Source organism: Emys orbicularis, chromosome 6, assembly GCF_028017835.1.
Source record: "Emys orbicularis isolate rEmyOrb1 chromosome 6, rEmyOrb1.hap1, whole genome shotgun sequence".
Taxonomy (NCBI): domain Eukaryota; kingdom Metazoa; phylum Chordata; order Testudines; family Emydidae; genus Emys; species Emys orbicularis.
In genome coordinates, this window is record NC_088688.1 from 134,555,869 (window position 1) to 134,577,959 (window position 22,091).

A 22,091-nucleotide genomic window follows, 5' to 3' on the forward strand; every position below is an offset into this window, starting at 1 on the left:
AAGTCTCTGGAATACATCCCCCGCTGGGATGGGTCCTCAGTCCTTTGTTCAAAGCTTCAGCTTGTAGCAAAGTTCCTCCAGAGGTATGAAGCAGGATTGAAGACCAAATGGAGATGAGGCATCAGCCTTATATAGTCTTTTCCAGGTGTAAGAACACCTCTTTGTTCTTACTGTGGAAAATTACAGCAAAATGGAGCCTGGAGTCACATGGGCCAGTCCCTGCATACTTTGCTGAGTCTGAAGGCATATTGGCCTTCTCTCAATGGGTCCATTGTATAGCTGATGGTCCTTAATGGGCCATCAAGCAGGCTAGGCAGAGCTAATCCCAGCTTGTCTGGGATGTCACCCAGAAGCATAGCATAAGTTTGCCATACAGACATTATAGAGCCAATATTCATAACTTCAACTACAAAACTGATACACACATATAGACAGCATAATAATAACCAGTAAACCATAACCTTGTCTTAGACACCCCATTCGACCCCCTTTATACAAGATTTGGGTGCCACTACAGGACCTTGGTTGCAACAATGATCTATATGGTCCCAGTTTATGTCAATAACGTCACATATGGCCTGCATTCTTTGTTCCTAGATGCATACATTTACATTTAGCCTTATTAAAATTCATATTATCTGCTTACGCCCCGTTACCAAGTGAGCCAGATTGCTTTGTATCAGTGACCTGTCTTCTTCATTATTCACCACACCCCCAATTTCTGTGTCACCTGCAAACTTTATCAGTGATGATTTTATTTTTTCCTCCTGGTCATTGACAAAAATCTTAAATAACATAGGGCCAAGAACTGATCCCCATGGGACCCCACTGGAAACATGCCCACTCAATGACAATTCCCCAGTTACATTTTGTGATCTACCAGTTAGCCAATTTGTAATTCATTTAATGTGTGGCCTTGTTAGTTGTACATCATTCTAGTTTTTTCATCAAAATGTTGTGTGGCAAAAAGCATGCAAGTCAAATGCCTTACAGAAGTCTAAGTATACTAGGTCAAAACTATTACCGTTATCAATCAAACCTGTACATTCATCAAAACAAGATATCAAGTTAGTTTGACGGAATCTATTTTCTATAAACCCATGTTGATTTTCATTAATTACATTACCCTCCTTTAATTCTTTATTAATCAAGTCCCGTATCAGTTGCTCCATTATCTTGATAGGAACCGATGTCAGGCTGACAGGCCTGTAATTATCCAGAAGCCTGGCCAGTGTAAGCTTAAATTACCTAGTTTGCCACTTCTTCATAGGAAAGTGGGCATGCACCAGCCCCACGTCAGCCAAAACATACTCTTATAGGTAAAATATAAAAAAGATTTATTAACTGGAGAAATACAGATTTTAAATAGGGCTATCAAACAATTAAAAAAATTAATCACAATTAATCACAAGATTAAAAAATAGTCGTAATTAATAGCAGTTTTAATTGCATGGTTAAACAATAATAGAATACCATTTTTTAAAATATTTTTGGCTGTTTTCTACATTTTCAAATACAACAGAATACAAAGTGTACAGTGCTCACTTTATATTATTTTTACTACAAATATTTGCACTGTAAAAAAAGAAAAAAACATATTTTGCAATTCACCTCATACAAGCACTGTAGTGCAATCTATCATGAAAGTGCAACTTACAAATGTAGAATTTTTTTTACATAACTGCACTCAAAAATAAAACAATGTAAAACTTTAGTGCCTACAAGTCCACTCAGTCCTACTTCTTGTTCAGCCAATCACTAAGACAAAGAAGTTTGTTTACATTTATGGACAATAATGCTGCCTGCTTCTTATTTACAATGTCACCTGAAAGTGAAACCCGGAGTTTGCATGGCACTGTTGTAGTCAACGTTGCAAAGTATTTATGTGTCAGATATGCTAAACATTCATATGCACCTTCATGCTTCAACCACCGTTCCAGAGGACATGCGTACATGCTGATGACGAGTTCTGCTCAATAATAGTCCAAAGCAGTGTGGACCGACACACGTACATTTTCATCTTCTAAGTCAGATGCCACCAACAGAACTGATTTTCTTTTTTGGTGGTTTGGGTTCTGTAGTTTCCACATCAGAGCGTTGCTCTGTTAAGACTTCTGACAGCATGTTCCACCCTCATCCCTCTCAGATTTTGAAAGGCACTTCAGACTGTTAAATCTTAGGTCGACAGCTGTAGCTATCTTTAGGAATGCCATATTCGTACTTCTTTGCATTTTGTCAAATCTGCAGTGAAAAAGTGTTCTTAAATTGAACAACATGTGCTGGGTTGTCATCCGAGACTGCTATAACACGAAATATATGGCAGAATGCGGGTAAAACCATGGAGCAGGAGACGTACAATTCTCCCCCAAGGAGTTCAATCACAAATTTAATGAACACATTATTTTTTTAACGAGTATTATCAGCTTCCTCTGAGCACAGGTGATCAATGGAATTACAGTGGTAGCACCTTCTGGGTTCTTCTGTTTTCACAAGAGATTTGGGATGGGGATTAGAGGAATAGTTTTGGCTTCCCACCAGATTTAAGCTTCTCTTTCTGTGGTTTGCTCTCAGTAGATGCGTAGGTCTGCTCAAAGGCATCAGCTAGAGATGGCATCTCATCCATAGTTTTCACACTTTTGTCCAATAGACACTGTTTCACATCATCTTTATATATGCTTAGGAAATGCTACAGAGCAACAAAGTCAAACATTTCTTCAAAGCTTGCAGCCCTTTTTCCCCCCTCACCCATCTTCCCATCAGATTTTTCATCCTGTTTACATATTCTCCATTACTCATGTGACACTGCATCTCATATTCTTCATAGTGATATTATTATGATATGGTAATAGCATAATTATGATGCATTTTATGCGGATACAGACTAACACGGCTGGTACTCTGAAACCTATGCATGCTAAGTCATGTGAGGTGTCATTGGAAAAGATATGATTTGCTGAATATTATTATCCTATTTGTATGCATGTATCATTTTTGTATCTGAAGTTATGAATATTGACTAGGTATCTGTATTTCAAATGTAGTTACACCTGGGGAACGCCCACTAGACAAGATGCTTTTAGTCTAGCTAGCTGGGTGGGGAAGGGCTATTCAGGGCAATGGGACATTAGGATAAAATGACAGGCCTTAGGAGAAGCTTATCTCCCACCCGGGGAGCCTTCCTGAAAATGCTACAAACAGCTTCCAGATGCTAGAAAGATCCTGCTGGTATGTGGGGGTCAGGAAATCCACATTGGTCAAGCAGTCTCCATTGTGTATGTGCCTTCCCCACAGAGCCTCTTGGATAGTGTATTCTTTTCTTGATGGGCCATCACCACTGTCTGGCTCTCCTTTGTGGCAACTGATTGACTCGCTGTGGGCATTCCCAACCACACAGCATATTTCAGTAACACATATAGCAAAACTTCATAACAATGATAGTACATACAATCCAACAGAATGTTAATAATATTCAACAGATCAAGACTTTTAAAATGATACCTCACAAGGTATACGTTATACCAAGCATATCATAATTATTCCACAGTGGTAAATATTGGGGTTCCAGGGTGCTACTTTGAGGTACAAAGTGTCACATCCAGGTCACCCCATTTACCATTTTAAAAAACAGGCTGTGGTGGGGCGGTGCCCCACCCCCCGAGAAAAAAGCTGGAACAGGCCTTTGAGGCGGCGCAGGCCAGCAGCCAATCAAGAGAGGCCTGTTAGGAGCCAATCAGGGCAGGGCAGAGGCAGCCAATCAGGGCCGGGTTAGACCCTATATAAAGGCTGCCTAGCAGGAGGAAAGGGAGTCGCTCCCTGACTGCCAAGGGAGGAGGACTGGCTCCTGGGCTGAAAGGTAGCACCTTGGACAGAGCAGTGCTGGGGAAGGGCAGAAGGAGCTGGGGAGCTCCAGCCAAGGAAAACCGCAGGCCTCCCTACAAAGGGCCGAGCGAGGGCACAGGGCCGAAGGCGAAGCGGCCCAGGGACAAAGTCTGACAAGAGAGAGGAGGAGGGCAGGGAGGCTGCCGCTAGAGGGTCCCTGGGTCGGGACCCAGAGTAGCAGGTGGGCCTGGGTCCCCCCCCCCCTACCCCTTGTACTACACCTGGCTGAGGAGGAGCATGGCCTGATACAGACTGTGGCTGGCCCTTGTGACAAAGGGGCTAGACTGTGAGGCTGCAGCCAGCCACTAGAACAGGTGCAGACGGAGGACTGCTGATAACACCTGGAAGTGGGTGCGACCAGAGCGGTGGGCACTTCTGGAGGGCAGTGTCCTGAAGAAGACACTGTCGAGCGGGGAGCAACGTGGGTCCGGACACCAACAAGGGAGCAGACGATGGACGGGACACCACCGGCACAGTGCGCCCCGCAGAGGACAGAGCTAATTCCCAGGCATGCCAGCAGGAGGTGCTGCAGTGGTGAGTCCCAACCCCATCACACTGGCAAATATTAATTTTCTTCCAGTCTTCTGGAATTTCCCCAATGCTCCAAGAATTATTGATAATCAACATTAATGGTCCAGCAAGCTCCTCAGCCAGCTTGTTTAAGGCAATGACTCTGACAAAATATGTGAGGGGGGTGGTGGATGATCAGCTGAACATGAGATGCTGTGGCCAAAAGTGCTAATGCGATCTTTGGATGCATAATCAGAGATTCCCTTATGGACCAATCCATTCCAATAGCAGGTAACCACATTCTTAAAAGTGTCTTTAAGACAAGTATATCCTTATTGCTTGGAGAAACACTGGAAAGGTGATAAATGTGTTGGGTACTAAAGAACTGATTATCATAAGTAAACATAATAAGAGAGCCTGGTGATTTCCATTGTTCCTTAGTGTAACCACTGAGCCTCAACTTCAGTCTTTGACAGCTGCTTGTTAGACCAGTGGTTTTCAAACTGCGGGTCGCGACCTAGTACTGGGTCACGGGGACTCTGGTCAGCACCGCCGACTGGGCCGTTAAAAGTCTCGTTGACGGTGCTGCCCGGCTAAGGCAGGCTAGTCCCTACTTGTTCTGACATCGCGCTGTGCCCTGGAAGCAGCCAGCAGCAGGTCCGGCTCCTAGGCGGGGGGGGCCACAGGGCTCCATGTGCTGCCCCCTCCCCGAGCACCCCCTCTGCACTGGGGAGGGGGCTGTGCCTGCGGGCGAGAGCCGCAGAAAGCCGCTCGTGCACCACCTAGAATCCGGACCTGCTGCTGGCCGCTTCCAGGGCGCAGCGCAGTGTCAGAACTGATAGGGACTAGTCTGCCTTAGCACCCCCGCTGCACTGCTGACCGGGAGCCGCCCGAGGTAAGCCTATGCCCCAACCCTGCACCCCATCCCCAGCCCTGAGCCCCCCCAAACCTGGAGCCCCTTCCTGTGCCCCAAACCCCTCATCCCCAGAGCCTGCACCTCCAGCCCAGAGTCCTGACCCCCCTCCCACACCCCAACCCCCTGCCCCACCCCTGAGCCCCCCAACCCCTCATCCCTGTCCCCACCCCGCAGCCCTCGCACCAAAACCCTCTGCCCCAGCCCTGAGTCCCTCCCACACCCAAAACTCCTCATCCCCAGCTCCATTGGGTCGCAGGGCATCAATAATTTTCTTCAACTGGGTCGCCAGAAAAGAAGTTTGAAAACCACTGTGTTAGACTGTATTGCTGCATGCAGTACATAACTAGAATATTGGTTTTGTCTACACTTGATTGGTGAACTGTTGATTGTATATTGATGTGGTTCTGGTTGAATTCTAAATTGTTGATTGGTTAAGAATAAGCAAGTGTCCCGATTTTAAAAATTGTTCAAGTTAAAAGTTGACCTGAAAAGAACCTAGCATTAAATTGGTAAGCTAATGATCCCTGGACTCAATAAAAAGGCGTTATCATATTCGGTTCCATTCTAATATTGGCTATAATGTTTATCCAATTGGCAAATCTAGCTTATTAGATTTCAGCTTTAAAATCGAACTGGCACCTCAGCAAATTTGTAAAATTGACCCCCTTTCAATGACCACGAACTCTTATGGTTCTGCTCTTCACCAGCAGTACAGAGGCAGGCCACACTGACAGAAATTGCCTATTCATTGCAGAGATGATCCAATAACCAATTAATTCCATTTATTTCAGTGGGCACTGAATTTATTCCTGGGGGGAATTCTGTGCCATTGCACAATGCAGAATTTGTGCAGAAATTAATTATTATGTGCACAAATTTCCATTTCCTCCCACAGAAATGGGCTGCAGAGCTGCTGGCTGCCACTAGGGGGCTGCAGGACCCACAGATCCCAACTTCCAAATAGATGACACTGCTGGGGGAGAGTGGGGGAGGGAGCTGGAGGGTTCCTGGCAGCTGCAGTGCCCAGCATGCCCTGAAGGAGGGAGGGGGTGTGCAGGAGACTCTGTACAAGCCTGGGACCCAACATCCGACTGTTTCTCCTGGATCCTGGGCTCTGGTGGGGAGCAGGTGTGAGTGTCTGGGCTGGGGGGTGCCCCGCAGCTGGGCTCGGGGGGGGGGGGTAGGGATGCAGGTGTCTGGGCTGGGGGGTGCCCCACAGCTGGGCTCTGGGGGGCAGGGGGTTTGGGTGTCTGGGCTGGGGGGGCACAGCTGAGCTCTGGGGGCAGGGGGTGCGAGTGTCTGGGCTGGGGGACATCCTGCTGCTGGGCTCTGGGGGAAGGGGGTGTCTGGCCCCCCTGCTGGGCTCTGGTGGGGAGGGGGCGGAGAAATAGGAACTGGGTTGTCATAGGGGTTTCCTTAACACACTACTCCTGGCGGATTTTTTTGTGTCTGTATTGTTACAGACATAGTTGCTGATCAGTATTTTGAAATAAATACAAAATAATTGAAACTGGTGTGATTATATAGTGTTATTTTGGCAAATAAAATATGCAGAATTTTAAAATGTTGTGTGCAGAATTTTTAATATTTTGGCACAGAATTCCCCCAGGAGTATGAATTGGAGCTGTATGCATTCGAATTGGCCTCCCAGACAGCTTTTAGAAAACCCATGAAATAGAAGATTTGACATAAGCTGAAATGTCTGAGGAGGGATTGAACATTCCCGGGTTCTCCATTCAGGCTCAGATCCAGCTTTGGGGTTTTGTGCAAAGCTGCCATCCGTGGCAGTGGAAGCTGAGCACTTGGAATGCTGGAAGGGAGAGACCCATCGCAACGTGGACTGGGTAGTGCGGGATAGGAAGGAAAACACTGAACTCCAATGTGAGAGAGAGACCATTTGAATGCATTTCTAATTACTTCACACCTCTTTGTTAGGTGGGAGAGCTGGATATCTGAACATTGTCACTGCTGAAACTCTCAGTAAAAAACAACCTGGCACAAACACACCACAACCAAGGGCATTGCCCCCAAGCACTGTGTGACGTTCTGTATCTCGAGGGAACACCTTACACCCCCATGTTTATCTTTATAAAATGATGGTGCGGTATCCAATGCAAAGTTTGTCATGTTGGGTGTCTTCGGAAGACTCATGATGCACGGAGCATTGTTGTTATAGTGATGTTATAGTAATTGTTGTTACAGTACTGTTATAGGTTATAATTTCAGGTATATAGTTATGAGGCTGAAAATGTGTCCTCATGGCTTAAAATAAACCCAGGCAAAAACTCTCCAAGAGCAGAGAGGCAGTTCACACCTCATCAGGGCATGTATGGGACAAACCCAGCCCAGCCTCACAGGAACAAAGGATGCTGGCCTAGGCAGCAACAAAAGGATCTGTTGAACTCTTGAGTGAATCGCACCTCTTCCTTTGGGTAATGCTCACCTGGCTCGGGGGGGGGGGGGACAGCGGCAAAGCCAAGAGGGAGGAAAGAACATGATAAAAAGGAGAGACGTTTGCCATGCTCTCTCTCTCTCTCCCACCTCCATCTACAGACACCACCACCAAGCGACTGAAGCGCTGATCAAAGGGGAGAGCCTGGCTGAAGGGCAACCAGCCAGCCTGTGGTGAGAAGCATCTAAGTTTGTAAGGGCACTGAAAGTGTTAAGATCAGTTTATAATGCGATTTGCTTTTATTTAATTTGACCAAATGTGACTTATGTTTTGACTTGTAATCACTTAACATCTCTCTTTATAGTTACTAAATCTGTTTGTTTGTTCTACCTGAAGCAGTGCAGTTGGTTTGAAGCGTGTCAGACTCCCCTTGGGATAACAAGCCTGGTACATATCAATTTATTTGGTAAATTGATGAACTCATATAAGCTTGCAGCATCCAGTGGGCATAACTAGACACTGCAGGACAGAGGTTCCTAGGGTTGTGTCTGGGACTGGAGATATTGGCTGATGTCATTCGGTTGCACAATCCAAGGAGCAGCTTACATGCCAGAGGCTGTGCGTGACCAGCCCAGGAGTGGGGTTCTCACAGCAGAGCAGGGTCAGGCTGGCTCCTAGAGTCAAGGATTGGAGTCACCTAGCAGATCACCGGTCCAGATAACACCAGAGGGGAACGTCAGTGGCGCAGCAGGCAGGGTGTAGGTGCAGCTTGTTACTCCAAGTGAAGTTCACACTTTAAGCACTGATATTTGTGATTTTTTTAAGTGAGGCTTAAGTGCAGTGGCTAAAAACAGTCAGGAGGAGGTCACAGTTTTGTTATTTTCTGTTTGTTTATTTTGGGTGAGGGAAATAAGCACAAGAAAGCAGAAAAATGGCTACCAGTGAGGCAGCCACATAACTAGAGCTGGCCAGACTGGAAGCTGCAGCGAAGGAAAAGGACTGAGTTTCAAATGTGACAGGCAGAAATGAGGCTCAAAGAAGAGGAGGCTGCACACAGAAGGGCCATGGAAGAAAAAGAGTGTGTGTGGGGGGGGAGAGAGAGCAGGAAGAAACAGAGCGAAAAGACCAACTGGGCCTGCTAGAGAAGCAGAACCAGAACCCCCCAGCCCCAATGACTCCCATCACTCCAAAAATCCACCAATGGGAACACTTATGTCCTGCATACAGTGAAGAAGATATTGCTGAATATCTGACTACCTTCGAAGGCTGTGTGTGATACATGAAATCCCTGATAAGAGAGTTCCTACCCTGATTGTGAAATGAACTGGTAAAGCTTGAAATGTATTCAATGGAATGCCCATTGACGATGCTTTAGACGACTGTACATTTAAAGATACTGTTTTGCAAAGTTTTCAGATTACCCCTGAAACATAGAGAGTTTAATTTAGGAATCTTAAGAGGGATACTGGTACGAGTAATGGGGGATATGTAAACAAAATGAAAGATTTGTTGGGAAAATGGGTGCGGGATAAACAGGTGGCAAGTTTTGAGGGAATGTTGGCTCTTGTTGCTCAAGAGCATTTCCTAAGCCTATGTAAAGCAGTGTCTATGGGACAATGATGTAAAGTCTGTGGAGGAGATGGCTTTTTTTTTTTTTTTTTTTTTTTTTTAAGTAGATGCCTTCGAACAGAATCAGGCATCTATTGAGGGCAGGCCACAGAAAGAGGGGTTTAAAACTGATAGGGAGGATCCCATTTTGCCCCTGGGAAGAGAGAGAGGGGCTGGGAGCCTAAACATTCTCTTCCCAAAACATTCCTCTAACCCTCATCCCAAATCTCCTGTAAAAGCAGAAGAGCCCAAAAGGTGCTATCAGTGTAATTCCACTGATCACCTGAGGAATAAATGCCCTGTGCTAGAAGGAAGCAGGCAACCAATAGCTCATATTAGTGCGGTTGTCCTTGGTACAGAGGCACCAGAGGGGAACCAGGCAGGAACTCACACAACTTACCTAGCAAGTTTTGTGGGGACTGGCCCCAGTGAACCAGATATGGAGCACATTAAAGCGGTCAAAATTAATGGCAGGGAATAGTTGTGGTAGAAGAATACAGGGGCCCAGATCTCTCTGATTAAGCAGAGTGTGGTCCCAAAGGCTAGTATATTACCTGGCCAAATGGCAGAAATTGTGGGGGTGGGTGAAACCAGGTTCCCCGTACCGCTAGCTAATATGCATGTGCCATGAGAAGGTTTGGAAAGCAATCTGGTTGTGGGGGTAATGAAAGGCATTCCGGCTGACATGTTAATGAGTAATGATTTCTTCCACAAGGCTAAGACCATTAGTGTGGTGACCCGTAGCAAGAAGGAATATTGTATTGGGTCCCCGGAAGGAAGGGTTGAAGACGCAGAAACTGCTGAGGGGAATGGGGAAAGTCTCCTTGATTCCCTTGCAGCAGAAAGCAGCATCCTGCTTTCAGATAGGGGAGGGGCTGGGACGTACTCCCCCATGCCCAAGGAGGACAGCATGCCCTCAGGGCCAAGGGTGGGGGAAATGTCTGTGACTGAGGATGCTGTCCCAGTTGCTAGCTGCCAGGATTTTGCAGCTGAACAAAAGACTGAACAAATCTCCTTCCTTGGAGGTTTTTAAGGTCAGACTTGACAAAGCCCTGGCTGGGATGATTTACTTGGGGATTTGCCCTGCTTTGAGCAGGGGGTTGGACTAGATACCTCCTGAGGTCTCTTCCAACCCTGATATTCTATGACTGACTCCACTCTAGAAAGTATGTTCTAGAGGGAATCCCAGGGAGGGAGAATGTGAAGTTTTTTGAAGAGGGTGGGAAGTTATATAGAGAGGCTCCTGTGGGGGGAAAAAACAAAAGCCCTGGGCAGCCCTTTAAACAGTTTGTTGTACCCAGCCAATGCCGTGGGGACTTAATGCAGCTAGTGTATGATAGTCCCTTTGCTGGTCACTTGGGGGTACAAAGAACCTATGACAGGCTGAAGAAGAATTTCTACTGGCCAGGTATACAAAATGAGGTAAAAGATTATTGCAGGTGTTGTGTATTGTGACAGGCAAGAAAAAGGCCTGTAGGACCCCAGAAAGTTCCTCTACGTCCCTTGCCTGTGATACAGGAGGCATTCCTAAGGGTAGCGATGGACATTGTGGGCCCTATGCAGCGTCCCACCCAGAGAGGGAACAAGTATATCTTAGTGGTAGTGCATTTTGCCACCAGGTATCCTGAGGCAGTTGCTCTAATATTCAAGCCGAAACTGTGGCGAGGGCCCTTCTCACTATATTCAGCAGAGTGGGTTTCCCTAAAGAAATTTTATCTGATCGAGAGTCAAATTTCATGTAACAAATTTTCAACAAACTGTGGAAGTTGTGTGGGACAAAACAACTTAAAACTGCCCCATTTCACCTACAGGCCAATGGTTTAATGGAAAGATTCAATGGGACTCTAAAATCCATGCTAGGGATGTACACTAAGAAGAGGGGCAAAAATTGGGATGAGTTATTACCATTTCTCTTGTATGTGTACAGGGAGGTACCCCAAGAATCCACAGCTTTTTCCCCATTTGATCTTTGTATGGAAGAAAAGTGAGGGGACCCCTCGATCTCATTAAAGATTCCTGGGAGGGAAATACTGAGGTAAAAGAAGAACCGGTAACTAAATATGTTCAGAGGTTTAGAAAAGAGTTAAAAGACATGATGGAAATCGTTCAAACCAATCTCCAAGACAGTCAATCCAGGCAAAAGGCGTGGTACAATAAAAATACTTTGTAAGCGGACTTTTGAAATAGGGGATTTGGTAATGGTATTAAGCCCTGCAAAAAAGTATAAAATGCAAAACTCTTGGGAGGGACCCTTCGAGGTAATAGAAGTGGCAAATGAGGACACATATCAAGTTAAAAAGGCCCTTGATGATGCTGTCCCACAGCTTGTGCATGTGAACAGGCTGAAAGCCTATCACAACAGAGAGGCCACAGTAAACATGATTACTTGTATGGAAGGGGAAACTGAGGCACATCCACTCATTGATTTGATGACTGAACACCAAGATGGTTTAACTATGGAAAGCGTTGAGATCTGCAATGAGTTGACACCAGCTGAAAGGAGGGAGGTGTTATCAGTGCTGCAAGGATACATGTGTGTTTTTCCAACAAGCCAGGAAAAACACACATGCTAACCCACAAAATCCTTACAGTAGGGACACAACCACCCCCTTCCAGGCCTTACAGGGCCACTGGCAAGGTACAAGAACAAATTCATACAGAGATACACTATATGTTGGACCTGGGAGTGATTAAGGAGTCTGACAGCTCTTGGGCATCCCCTGTGATCTTGGTCTCTAAAAAGGACAACACTGTAAGATTTTGTGTTGACTACAGAAAGCTTAATGCTGTTACAGTACCAGATGCATACCCTATGCCTAGGACTGATGGCATGCTGAATATACTGAGCAAAGCCAAATACCTCACCACCTTTGATCTAACTCGGGGTTACTGGCAAATCCCTCTGGATGAGGATGCACAGGAAAAATCTGCTTTTATCACTGACATAGGCCTCTATGAATTCACAATGTTACCTTTTGGTTTAGTCAGTGCTGCTGTGACCTTCCAGAGGCTGGTCAGCAAAGTGTTAAATGGTTTATAAAATTTTGCAAGGACATATATAGATGACCTAGCGGTGTTCAGTGACTCATGGGACGATCATAAAGAACACCTGGGAATTGTGCTGTCGAAACTCAGGGAGGCTGGTCTAACCGTAAAACCCCCTAAGTGCAAAATAGGAGCAGCCAGAGTCGCTTATTTGGGACATTGGGTTGGAGAGGGACAGATATCCCATGATCCCCTTAAAGTGGAAGCCATTGTAAATTGGCCTGTGCCCCAAACTAAAAGACAGGTCCAATCATTCATCGGTCTGGCAAACTAGTACAGAAGGTTTGTGTGGGGGTTCAACGACATTGTATCCCCAATCACAAACTTGTGTAAAAAGCACCAACCCAATAAGGTGGTTTGGTCAGAAGCATGCCAAAAGGGTTTTGATGAGATAAAGACAATCTTGTCTGGAAAACCCATACTAGCCAGTCCTGACGTTGAAGAAATGTTTGAGCTACGTACAGATGTCTCTGACAGCGGGGTGGGTGCTGTGCTGATGCAGACAGGGGAAGGTAACAACACACCCAATTGCCTTCTTGAGTAAAAAGCTGTCACCAATGGAACAAAAATACTGTCATTGAAAAGGAATGTTATGCTATGGTGTGGGCAGTTAACCAATTGAGGCCCTAACTCTTCAATAGAAAATTTAGGATCCTGACAGACCATTCGCCCTTGGTATGGCTAAACAGAACCAAAGGCACAAACTCCAAACTTCTGTGCTGGAGCCTGATCCTGCAGGACCTTGACATGGAAATTATACACATAAAGAGAAGGGAAAATCTGGTAGCAGACGCCCTGTCCAGGAAAGAGGACCCCAGGCGCACTGCCTTCGAGCTAGTCAGTGACTAACCCTCTTGCAGTAAACTAAGGGGGGGAAGTGTGACATTCTGTACCTCGGGGAACACCCTACACTCATGTTCATCTTTATAAAATGATGGTGTGGTATCCAATGCAAAGTTGGTCATGTTGGGTGTCTTCGGAAGGCTCATGATGCCCTGAGTAAGGTTATAGGTTATAATTTCATGTATATAGTTATGAGGCTGAAAATGTATCCTCATGGCTTAAAATAAGCTCAAGCAAAAACTCTCCAAGAGCAGAGAGGCAGTTCACACCTCATCAGGGCAGGTATGGGACAAATCTAGCTGAGCCTCATAGGAACAAAGGATGCTGGCCTAGGCAGCAACAAAAGGATCTGTTGGACTCTTGAGAGAGTCACCCTCTTTCCTTTGGTCAGTTTGGGACTGCAATGAGGTAATGCTCACCTGACTCTGAAGGGGGGGTGGGGGGGGGGCAAAGCCAAGAGGGAAGAAAGAACATGATAAAAGGGAGAGACGTTTGCCATGCTCTTCCACCTCCATCTACAGACGTCACCACCAAGCGACTGAAGAGCTGATCAAAGGGGAGAGCCTGGCTGAAGAGCAGCCAGGCAGCCTGTGGTGAGAAGCATCTAAGTTTGTAAGGGCATTGAAAGTGTTAAGAACAGCTTAGAAAGTGTTTTGCTTTTATTTCATTTGACCAAATCCAACGTGTTAGGCTTTGAGTTATAATCACTTAAAATCTCTTTATAGTTAATAAATCTGTTTGTTTATTCTACCTGAAGCAGTGCGTTTGGTTTGAAGCGTGTCAGAGTCCCAAGACTCCCCTTGGGATAACAAGCCTGGTACATATCAATTTCTTTGTTAAATTGACGAATTCATATAAGCTTGCAGTGTCCAGCAGGGATAACTGGACACTGCAAGACAGAGGTTCCTAGGGTTGTGTCTGGGACTGGAGATATTGGCTGATGTCATTCGGTTGCCCAATCCAAGGAGCAGTTACATGCCAGAGGCTGTGCGTGACCAGCCCAGGAGTGGGGTTCTCACAGCAGAGCAGGGTAAGGCTGGCTTCCAGAGTCAAGGATTGGAGTGACCTAGCAGATCACCAGTCCAGATAACACCAGAGGGGAACGTCACAACCTGCAACATTGGCTCTGTGTCTTGGGGGTGGTATTTGGCAGGACAAATGAGGTTCATAGGTCTCTCTCTCTCACGCCTCTCTTCTCCCCCGTCCTTCAGTCAATTTCAGCCAGACTGAGAAATTATTTTAGTTTCCACAGACCTGTAGTGCATGCAGCAATACAGCTGTTATGTCTTGGTTGTGTGTGTAAAACACACACAATCATAGAAATGTAGGGCTGATGGGACCTCGAGACATCATCTAGTCCCACCCCCTGTGCTGTGGCAGGACCTAGTAAAGCTAGACCATCCCTGTCCAAATTGTTTTTAAACTCTTCCAATGATGGGGACTCCATAACCTCCATTGGAAGTCTGTTCCAAAGCTTAACTACCCTTAGAATTACAAAGTTTTTCCTAATAGCTAACCTAAATCTCCATTTGCTGCAAATTAAGCCTGTTACTTCTTGTCCTATCTTCAGTGGACATGGAGAACAATTGATCAGTCTTCTTTATAACAGCCCTTAACGTATTGGAAGAATATTATCAGGTCCCCCCTCAGTCGTCTTTTCTCAAGACTACATATACATTTTTCAACCTTTCCTCGTATGCCAGGTTTTTTTAAACATTTTATCATTTTTGTTGCTCTCCTCTTGCTGGGGACGCACCAGTGCTGACTAGAGCAGGACAATTACTTCTACATATCTGAGAACTCTGCCCATGTGCAGAGGCCGGGGCAGTAGTGTGTCAAGGCATCTGCTGCCTGTTACACCCACATGCGCCATCTTGTGGAAGCTTTACTTTTGTTCCTTCTTGTTTTGTTTTCCTCCTAAAATAAAAGTCATTTGTATTGAAAGTGCAGGATTGTTCACTGGATATGGAAAACCTTAATGAGTGTGTTATGTTAATTGCTCAAAGAAAACTCAACACATCATGTTTTCAAATTGGACCAAATACAATTTCTGAAAGGGGTTTAGTTTAAGAAGCACAGGAATTGCCTGGGTAAATCCAGCCCAAGGCCCACCTCACCTAGTATCCTGTCTCAGACAGTGGTCAGTCCCAGATATTTCAGAGACAAGTGCCACCGCCCCACATCACCACCTGCACCCCCACCATGAAGGAGGAGTCCTAATCCCTAATGGTTAGAGTATGGTTTAAACCCCGAAGCTGCAGGTTTAATATCTCTTCCAAAATATGGGTTAGCATTAACTCTTGTAACTTTGACTATTCTTGTTCTCCATATAAGCATCCAGTCCCTTTTGAATCTTGCTAAATTCTTGGCCTCAACATCTTCCTGGGACAGTGAGTTCCACAGGCTAATTGCGTGTTGTGTGAAAAAGAAAAAGGGCTCCTTGTGGAATACTGTGCAAATCAACGGGAATAAGCGGGGGGCAGACTCTAGTCCTGTGTGTTTGCTTGGGCCAGATTCTGACCTCCCTTCTACTTGTATTAATCCAGAGTGATTCCACAGAGTAGCTGAGAGAAGGAATAATCCTCAAGAGTTGACCACACCACAAATGCATCTACAGCAGAGCATCCTCCTGCCACAGAATGTGTGTGGCCACATCTGTGTGGGAACACAAGGTTCTGAGCTCTGCCCAGACATGGAGCTGATTCCCCCCCTCGCTTGTTTTCAGATGTAAATATGTTCAATGTCTCACAATTGGATCATTAGCGCTTGCTCAGGCGGAACCCCACTGAAACCGAGGGGCTGGAGTGTAATGAGGAGCGACTTTGTGGAAGAACAACACTTGTTAGCCCTGTTCAGTTAGAGGAGACCCTCTCACGGAGGCTCTTGCACGGTACTTCGTATTTCTTTCCCAACTAAGAGCATTAGCGAATTAGTGACAGAGCGAGCCGGGAAACTTACAGTGGCATCTTCAGAACAGGAAGCGATTACAAAGTCATCAAAAGGGCTCCACTTGATGTCCAGGACATTTCCTCTGTGCCCGCACACCCTGGGGTAGTGAGGATCAAGCTTGCCTGTCTGAAAAGAACAGCAAGCCTCTGTTAGCGCAGAAAGGCTACATTTGGCCACAGAACAGCAGGAGGTCTCCATGCAGGCTGGCCCCACAAGACCTGAGCTAAGCTCTTTGGCACCCCACATAGCAAGATCCACAGTGCTCAGTTTACTGGAAATGGGTCCATGCTCGCCCTTAAAGCCATGTCCTCCTTAGCTCAGGCCAGGCCTACACGACATACTTACTGCAGTATAACTACTTCGCTCAGGGATGTGAAAAATCCACACTCCTGAGTGACGTAGTTATACCAACCTTAACCCCCCCATGTAGGCAGCGCTCTGTTGACGGGAGAGCTTTTCCTGCTGACATAGCTACTGCCTCTCACGGAGGTGGAGTTATTAAGCCGATGGGAGAACTTAGAGCAGCTTCACCAGAAGTACTACAGCGGCACAGCTGCATCAGTACAGACCTGCTGTTCGTCTTTGCCTTGCCACACTCCCCCTGAGCGCCTACAGGAGAAAAGCCTTGTGATGACTGAGTCCTGCCAAGGAATAGGGCAGCATCCTGAAGCCACTGACCACGCCCCAGATGGTAATAATGAGTAAGGAGCAGCCCGATTCCTAGCTCTCATCACAAGGGGGCTGTAATTGACTGGAATGGATTTGACTGCAGACAAAGGGCATCAGGAAGACTCTACAGCTCAGTGCCAACCCTTGCTAATGGAAAACAGGAAAGTGAGTCAGTAGTGAACAGAAGAACGGCCATACTGGGTCACACCACTGGTCCATCTAGCCCAGTGGCTTGTCTTCCAACAGTGGCCAGTGCCAGAATCTTCAGAGAGCATGACCGAATGCACTCCTGTACGCACACCATACACACCACTGTAAAAATCTTTGTATAAAATATGCCTCATGAGGTATCATTTGAAAACAATGTGCGTCAATTATTGGATGGTACATTTATGTAGCAACATTATATGTAAAGTTATGAATTCCCTCTGTATGATGATGTTAGCACATGTTCAAACCCACACAGCCCTGACTAGGTAAAAGCACAGGTCTCTCCTAAACAAAGGAGTGTGTATTTACCTCAATTTACATATAAGTAGTAAGCAGAGTCCTTGAGACAGCAAGAGGGGAAAGTGGCAGGATCCAAGGCAAATCTGCTTTTCACCATACACAGGGAGCCACCTTCACTCCCAGACTCCACATTGCCTTCCTTACTTCTTGAATAAACTTTGCTTTGAGGGTAATCCTCAGGAGAATCCACTTCAAAGGAGGACTGGACTGTAAAAGTGAGGGGCAAGAACACCCCAACTTATCCCTCTCTACCCCTCTCTCTTTTTCACCTAACACGACAAAGGAACCAGCCCTTGGACTTCGGGAGTGAGCCTGACCTGAAAATTTGGTCAGCAATGCTACTGGGAACCTGTGGTAAGGATTTTACCTTGAACCAAGTCTAGTTTGTTAAGTTTTAGTAACTAGGAAGCATTTTATCTTTATTTCTCTTGTAACCTGACTTCAATGCCTTATACTTGTATTCAATTAAGATCTAGTTCTTTGTAGTTAAATAAACTTGTTTTATTTTTTTAAATCTAAACTAATCCAGTGCTGTGTTTAAACAGAGCTGTTTGGGTAACTCCAGTTAAAGTCGCAAACTGTTGGATATTGACCCCTTACAGGAGCTATGGCCCTCTAATATCTGAACTGTCCAGCAAAGGGCTGGACACTGCAGAACACACGTTTTGGGGAAAATCTGGGACTAGGAGTGTGGTGGAGTCACCCTGCAAGTGGGTAACCAAGGCTGCTGGAAGCCAGAGTATGGCTGGGGTGTTGCTGACCAGCTGCTCAGGTCAGAATTGCTGGACCAGGTTCTGCAGCTATACACTGAGACTCAGGGGGTGACCTGCATGCTGTTTGGCAGTTTGTGCATTTCCCAGGTTGGGAACTACAGCAGCAAAGCACTGTGAGGCATCCAAGGTTGCAGGGCAAGTGGTGACAACCCCTCGCTGGTCTGGATTGCACCCTGGAATATGGCAGAGGGAATGAACAGAACAGGGCACTTATCAAGTCATTCATCCCCAGTTGTCCAGTTCCAGCTTCTGGCAGTCAGAAGTTTAGGGACACCCAGAGCATGGTTTTGCATCCCAGACCATCTTGGCTAATAGCCATTGATGGACCTATCCTCCAGGAACTGATCTAGTTCTTGTTTGAACCAAGTTATACTTTTGGCCTTCACAACATCCCCTGGCAATGAGTTCCACAGCTTGACTGTGTGACGAAGTGCTTCCTTATATTTATTTTAAAACTGCTGTCCAGGATGGGGGAGGCCCCCGAGAGCAGCCCCCGGCCCGTGTCCCCGCCCCTTAGGCTCCCCACCCTGGGCAGGTGGAGGGTCTACAGCTTCCCACAGCTGCCCGACCAGCTCTTACCATGGCCCGGCTGCGGCTCTTCGGCCCCCAAGACCCCACCCCCTGGCCAGGCTGGAAGCCGGAGCTAGGTCAGGGTAAAAGATCAGCAGGCAGCCATGGGGAGGGTGAACGGCTCCCCAGAGCTGCCCTGGCTTCTTGGGCTGCTCTTACCTGGACTGGGCTCCAGCTTCCAGCCTGGCTGGTGGGTGGGGCCTTGAGGGGAAGAGGAGGAGCAGGGGGCTGTGCCTGTGGCGAAAAGTGGACAGTCTAGGCCCATCCACTTTCAAAAGTGGGAGGGCCGTGGCCCCTTGGCTCCCTCTGTTCCGGCACCCCTGCACAGGCGCTGTGATGTGCTGTCCAGGCACCAAGAGCCCTCTCTTCTCATGCTAAAGTCTAAAGCAAGTTGAATACAGGAATGCAGGACAGCTCTTAAGCATGTGCTTAACTCTCCTGAAGTGGGATCTAAATAAATAAATGTCAAATAATCCTCTCCTTTCTGTTTTCATGCTCTAGACCCTGATTCAGCAAACTCGGAAGCAGGAGTTTAGCTTTAAGAACATGAATAGTCCCACTAAAATCATGTGCTTAAAGCTAAGCATGTGCTTCAGTGCTTTGGAGGATCAGGGGCCTATAGTGCTCTGCATGACCATGGAATCTCCTCTATTCTTTAATCAGGGATTAGTTCAGAGGCCGAAAAGGCTCCTTGTCTGTGAACAAAAGCTAGAACCATGTAATTACAGAGTTATTTGCTCTCTCCCATTCTACGAATGATGGTTATTATTTATTATTGTTTTGCAGTTGCTCCCAGAGGCATGGAAGGCACCCAGACACCATGGTGATGAGCATCAGGATAAAAATGCAGACCCTTACTGTGCTAGGTGCTGTACAAACATGTAATAGATGGTCCTTGTCCCAAAGAGCCTCTGGCCCTACCATGCATTTTGAAAAACAGGCAGCTGCAATAACCAAGACTTCCCATTGCCATCACGACCATCTGGGATCCCTGCTGCTCCACCTTCGCACTCCAGCAGGGGCGATCCGGAAAAGGGGCAGCCCATGCCCCCTGGACCTGCTGGCCATGCTCACCTGATGGATGGGTATCACGAGGAAAGCCCCGCCACCTGCACACTCTGTCACGACAGCAATGAAGTGGGGGTTGACAGCGCAGAAGTGGTTGTCGTGCACACTGCAAGTGATGGGGACGCAGTCGTAGCACTTCTCCTTGCTAGCAGGCTTGCCGTACACATGGCGGAACTTGGAACTCCGGTACTGAGGGTGCCATGACATCTGCAGCAGTCAAAACACAAGACAGAGGGTGAGGCAGGGACCATCCCCTTGCTATCAGACATTGGCGTGGGTTTGAAATTCAGCCCTGCGCCTCCCATTGACTCATGCCTGCTTACACCTGCAGCGCAATCAGCCCCAGTACACATCTGTCTCCAGAACGCCGGGTCCTGCCCTGGGGGCAATGCACACACGCCCCTGGAGCTATTTCCCTCTCCTCTATTTTGTGACTTCACCCCCCCCCTCCACATACATACACACACACACACACACACACACACACACACACACACACACTTCCCCTTTCAGACCACTCATGGGCCCTTCTCCCTTTATCTTATCTCGCCCCACCCCCAAGCCCTTCCCAAGGCCACCAGCGCAGTCAGCCAAGCCCAGCCGTGCAGCCACACCCTAAATCAAACAGCCAGCAGCTCAGCAGACACAGCATTGTGCTCTCCTTCTGGAAAGAAGCCAGATCACTCCAATACTCACCTGTGATGGGACTGGCCACCTGAGAGCCCTTGCAGTGGCAAGAGATGCCAGGTGTTGTGTTCCTCCTAACACACACACACACACACACACACACTCTCTCTAAACTGCCTCTGCCGGGTTAGCCAGGTAGCGTACACCTGCAGAAGGAGTTCTGCCAGTGTAGGAACACCACTTCCCCAAACAACAGTAGCTCTGTCAACAGAAGCCCTCTTCTGTTGGAATAGCTTTCTCTACACTGCGGGGGCTGTCGGCATGGCTATCACCAGGAAGTGTGGGGTTTTCACACTCCTGACTGACAGAGCAATGCCAGTTTAAGTTGTAAGTATAGCCCAGGCTTGAGAAAGTGCATGAACTGGCCATCCTGGACCCACGTGCTGCCAACTCCTTTCTTAGTTATGATGAGATAATTGGCTCTGTGGATGAGGGAAAAGCAGTGGACGTGTTATTCCTTGACTTTAGCAAAGCTTTTGATACGATCTCCCACAGTATTCTTACCAGCAAGTTAAAGAAGTATGGGCTGGATGAATGGACTGTAAGGTGGATAGAAAGCTGGCTAGATCGTCGGGCTCAACGGGTAGTGATCAATGGCTCCATGTCTAGTTGGCAGCCGGTATCAAGCGGAGTGCCCCAAGGGTCGGTCCTGGGGCCGGTTTTATTCAATATCTTCATTAATGATCTGGAGGATGGCGTGGACTGCACCCTCAGCAAGTTTGCAGATGACACTAAACTGGGAGGACTGGTAGATACGCTGGAGGGTAGGGATCGGATACAGAGGGACCTAGACAAATTAGAGGATTGGGCCAAAAGAAATCTGATGAGGTTCAACAAGGACAAGTGCAAAGTCCTGCACTTAGGATGGAAGAATCCCAGGCACTGCTACAGACTAGGGACCAAATGCAGTTCTGCAGAAAAGGACCTAGGGGTCACAGTGGACGAGAAGCTGGATATGAGTCAACAGTGTGCTCTTGTTGCCAAGAAGGCTAACGGCATTTTGGGCTGTATAAGTAGGGGGATTGCCAGCAGATCGAGGAACATGATCGTTCCCCTTTATTCGACATTGGTGAGGCCTCATCTGGAGTACTGTGTCCAGTTTTGGGCTCCACACTACAAGAAGGATGTGGAAAAATTGGAAAGAGTCCAGCGGAGGGCAACAAAAATGATTAGGGGTCTGGAGCACATGACTTATGAGGAGAGGCTGAGGGAACTGGGATTGTTTAGTCTCCAGAAGAGAAGAATGAGGGGGATTTGATAGTTGCTTTCAACTACCTGAAAGGGGGTTCCAAAGAGGATGGATCTAGACTGTTCTCAGTGGTACCAGATGACAGAACAAGAAGCAATGGTCTCAAGTTGCAGTGCGGGAGGTTTAGGTTGGATATTAGGAAAAACTTTTTCACTAGGAGGGTGGTGAAGCACTGGAATGGGTTACCTAGGGAGGTGGTGGAATCTCCTTCCTTAGAGGTTTTTAAGGTCAGGCTTGACAAAGCCCTGGCTGGGATGATTTAGTTGGGAATTGGTCCTGCTTTGAGCAGGTGGTTGGACTAGATACCTCCTGAGGTCCCTTCCAACCCTGAGATTCTATGATTAGGAGTGACTTGCCTACCGCCTCTCTCCCTGCTGCCAGCCATACATGAGGCCTGCAATGGGTGGATCCAAATGGCACCCA

At 47.0% G+C, this 22,091-nt stretch overlaps 1 protein-coding gene across 1 annotated transcript in view; it reads right to left on the reverse strand.

The window, feature by feature from the left end:
- Positions 1–19,939, reverse strand: part of CORO2A (coronin 2A) — a 52,220-nt gene extending 32,281 nt beyond the window's left edge. Inside the window, exons 1-2 of the mRNA XM_065406187.1 lie at positions 19,739–19,939; positions 16,152–16,268 (exon numbers count right to left, since the gene is read on the reverse strand). Of these exons, the coding sequence (XP_065262259.1) occupies positions 16,152–16,268; positions 19,739–19,939 (318 nt within the window). The remainder of the gene's footprint in view (positions 1–16,151; positions 16,269–19,738) is intronic.
- Between the last annotated feature and the right edge of the window lie 2,152 nt (positions 19,940–22,091).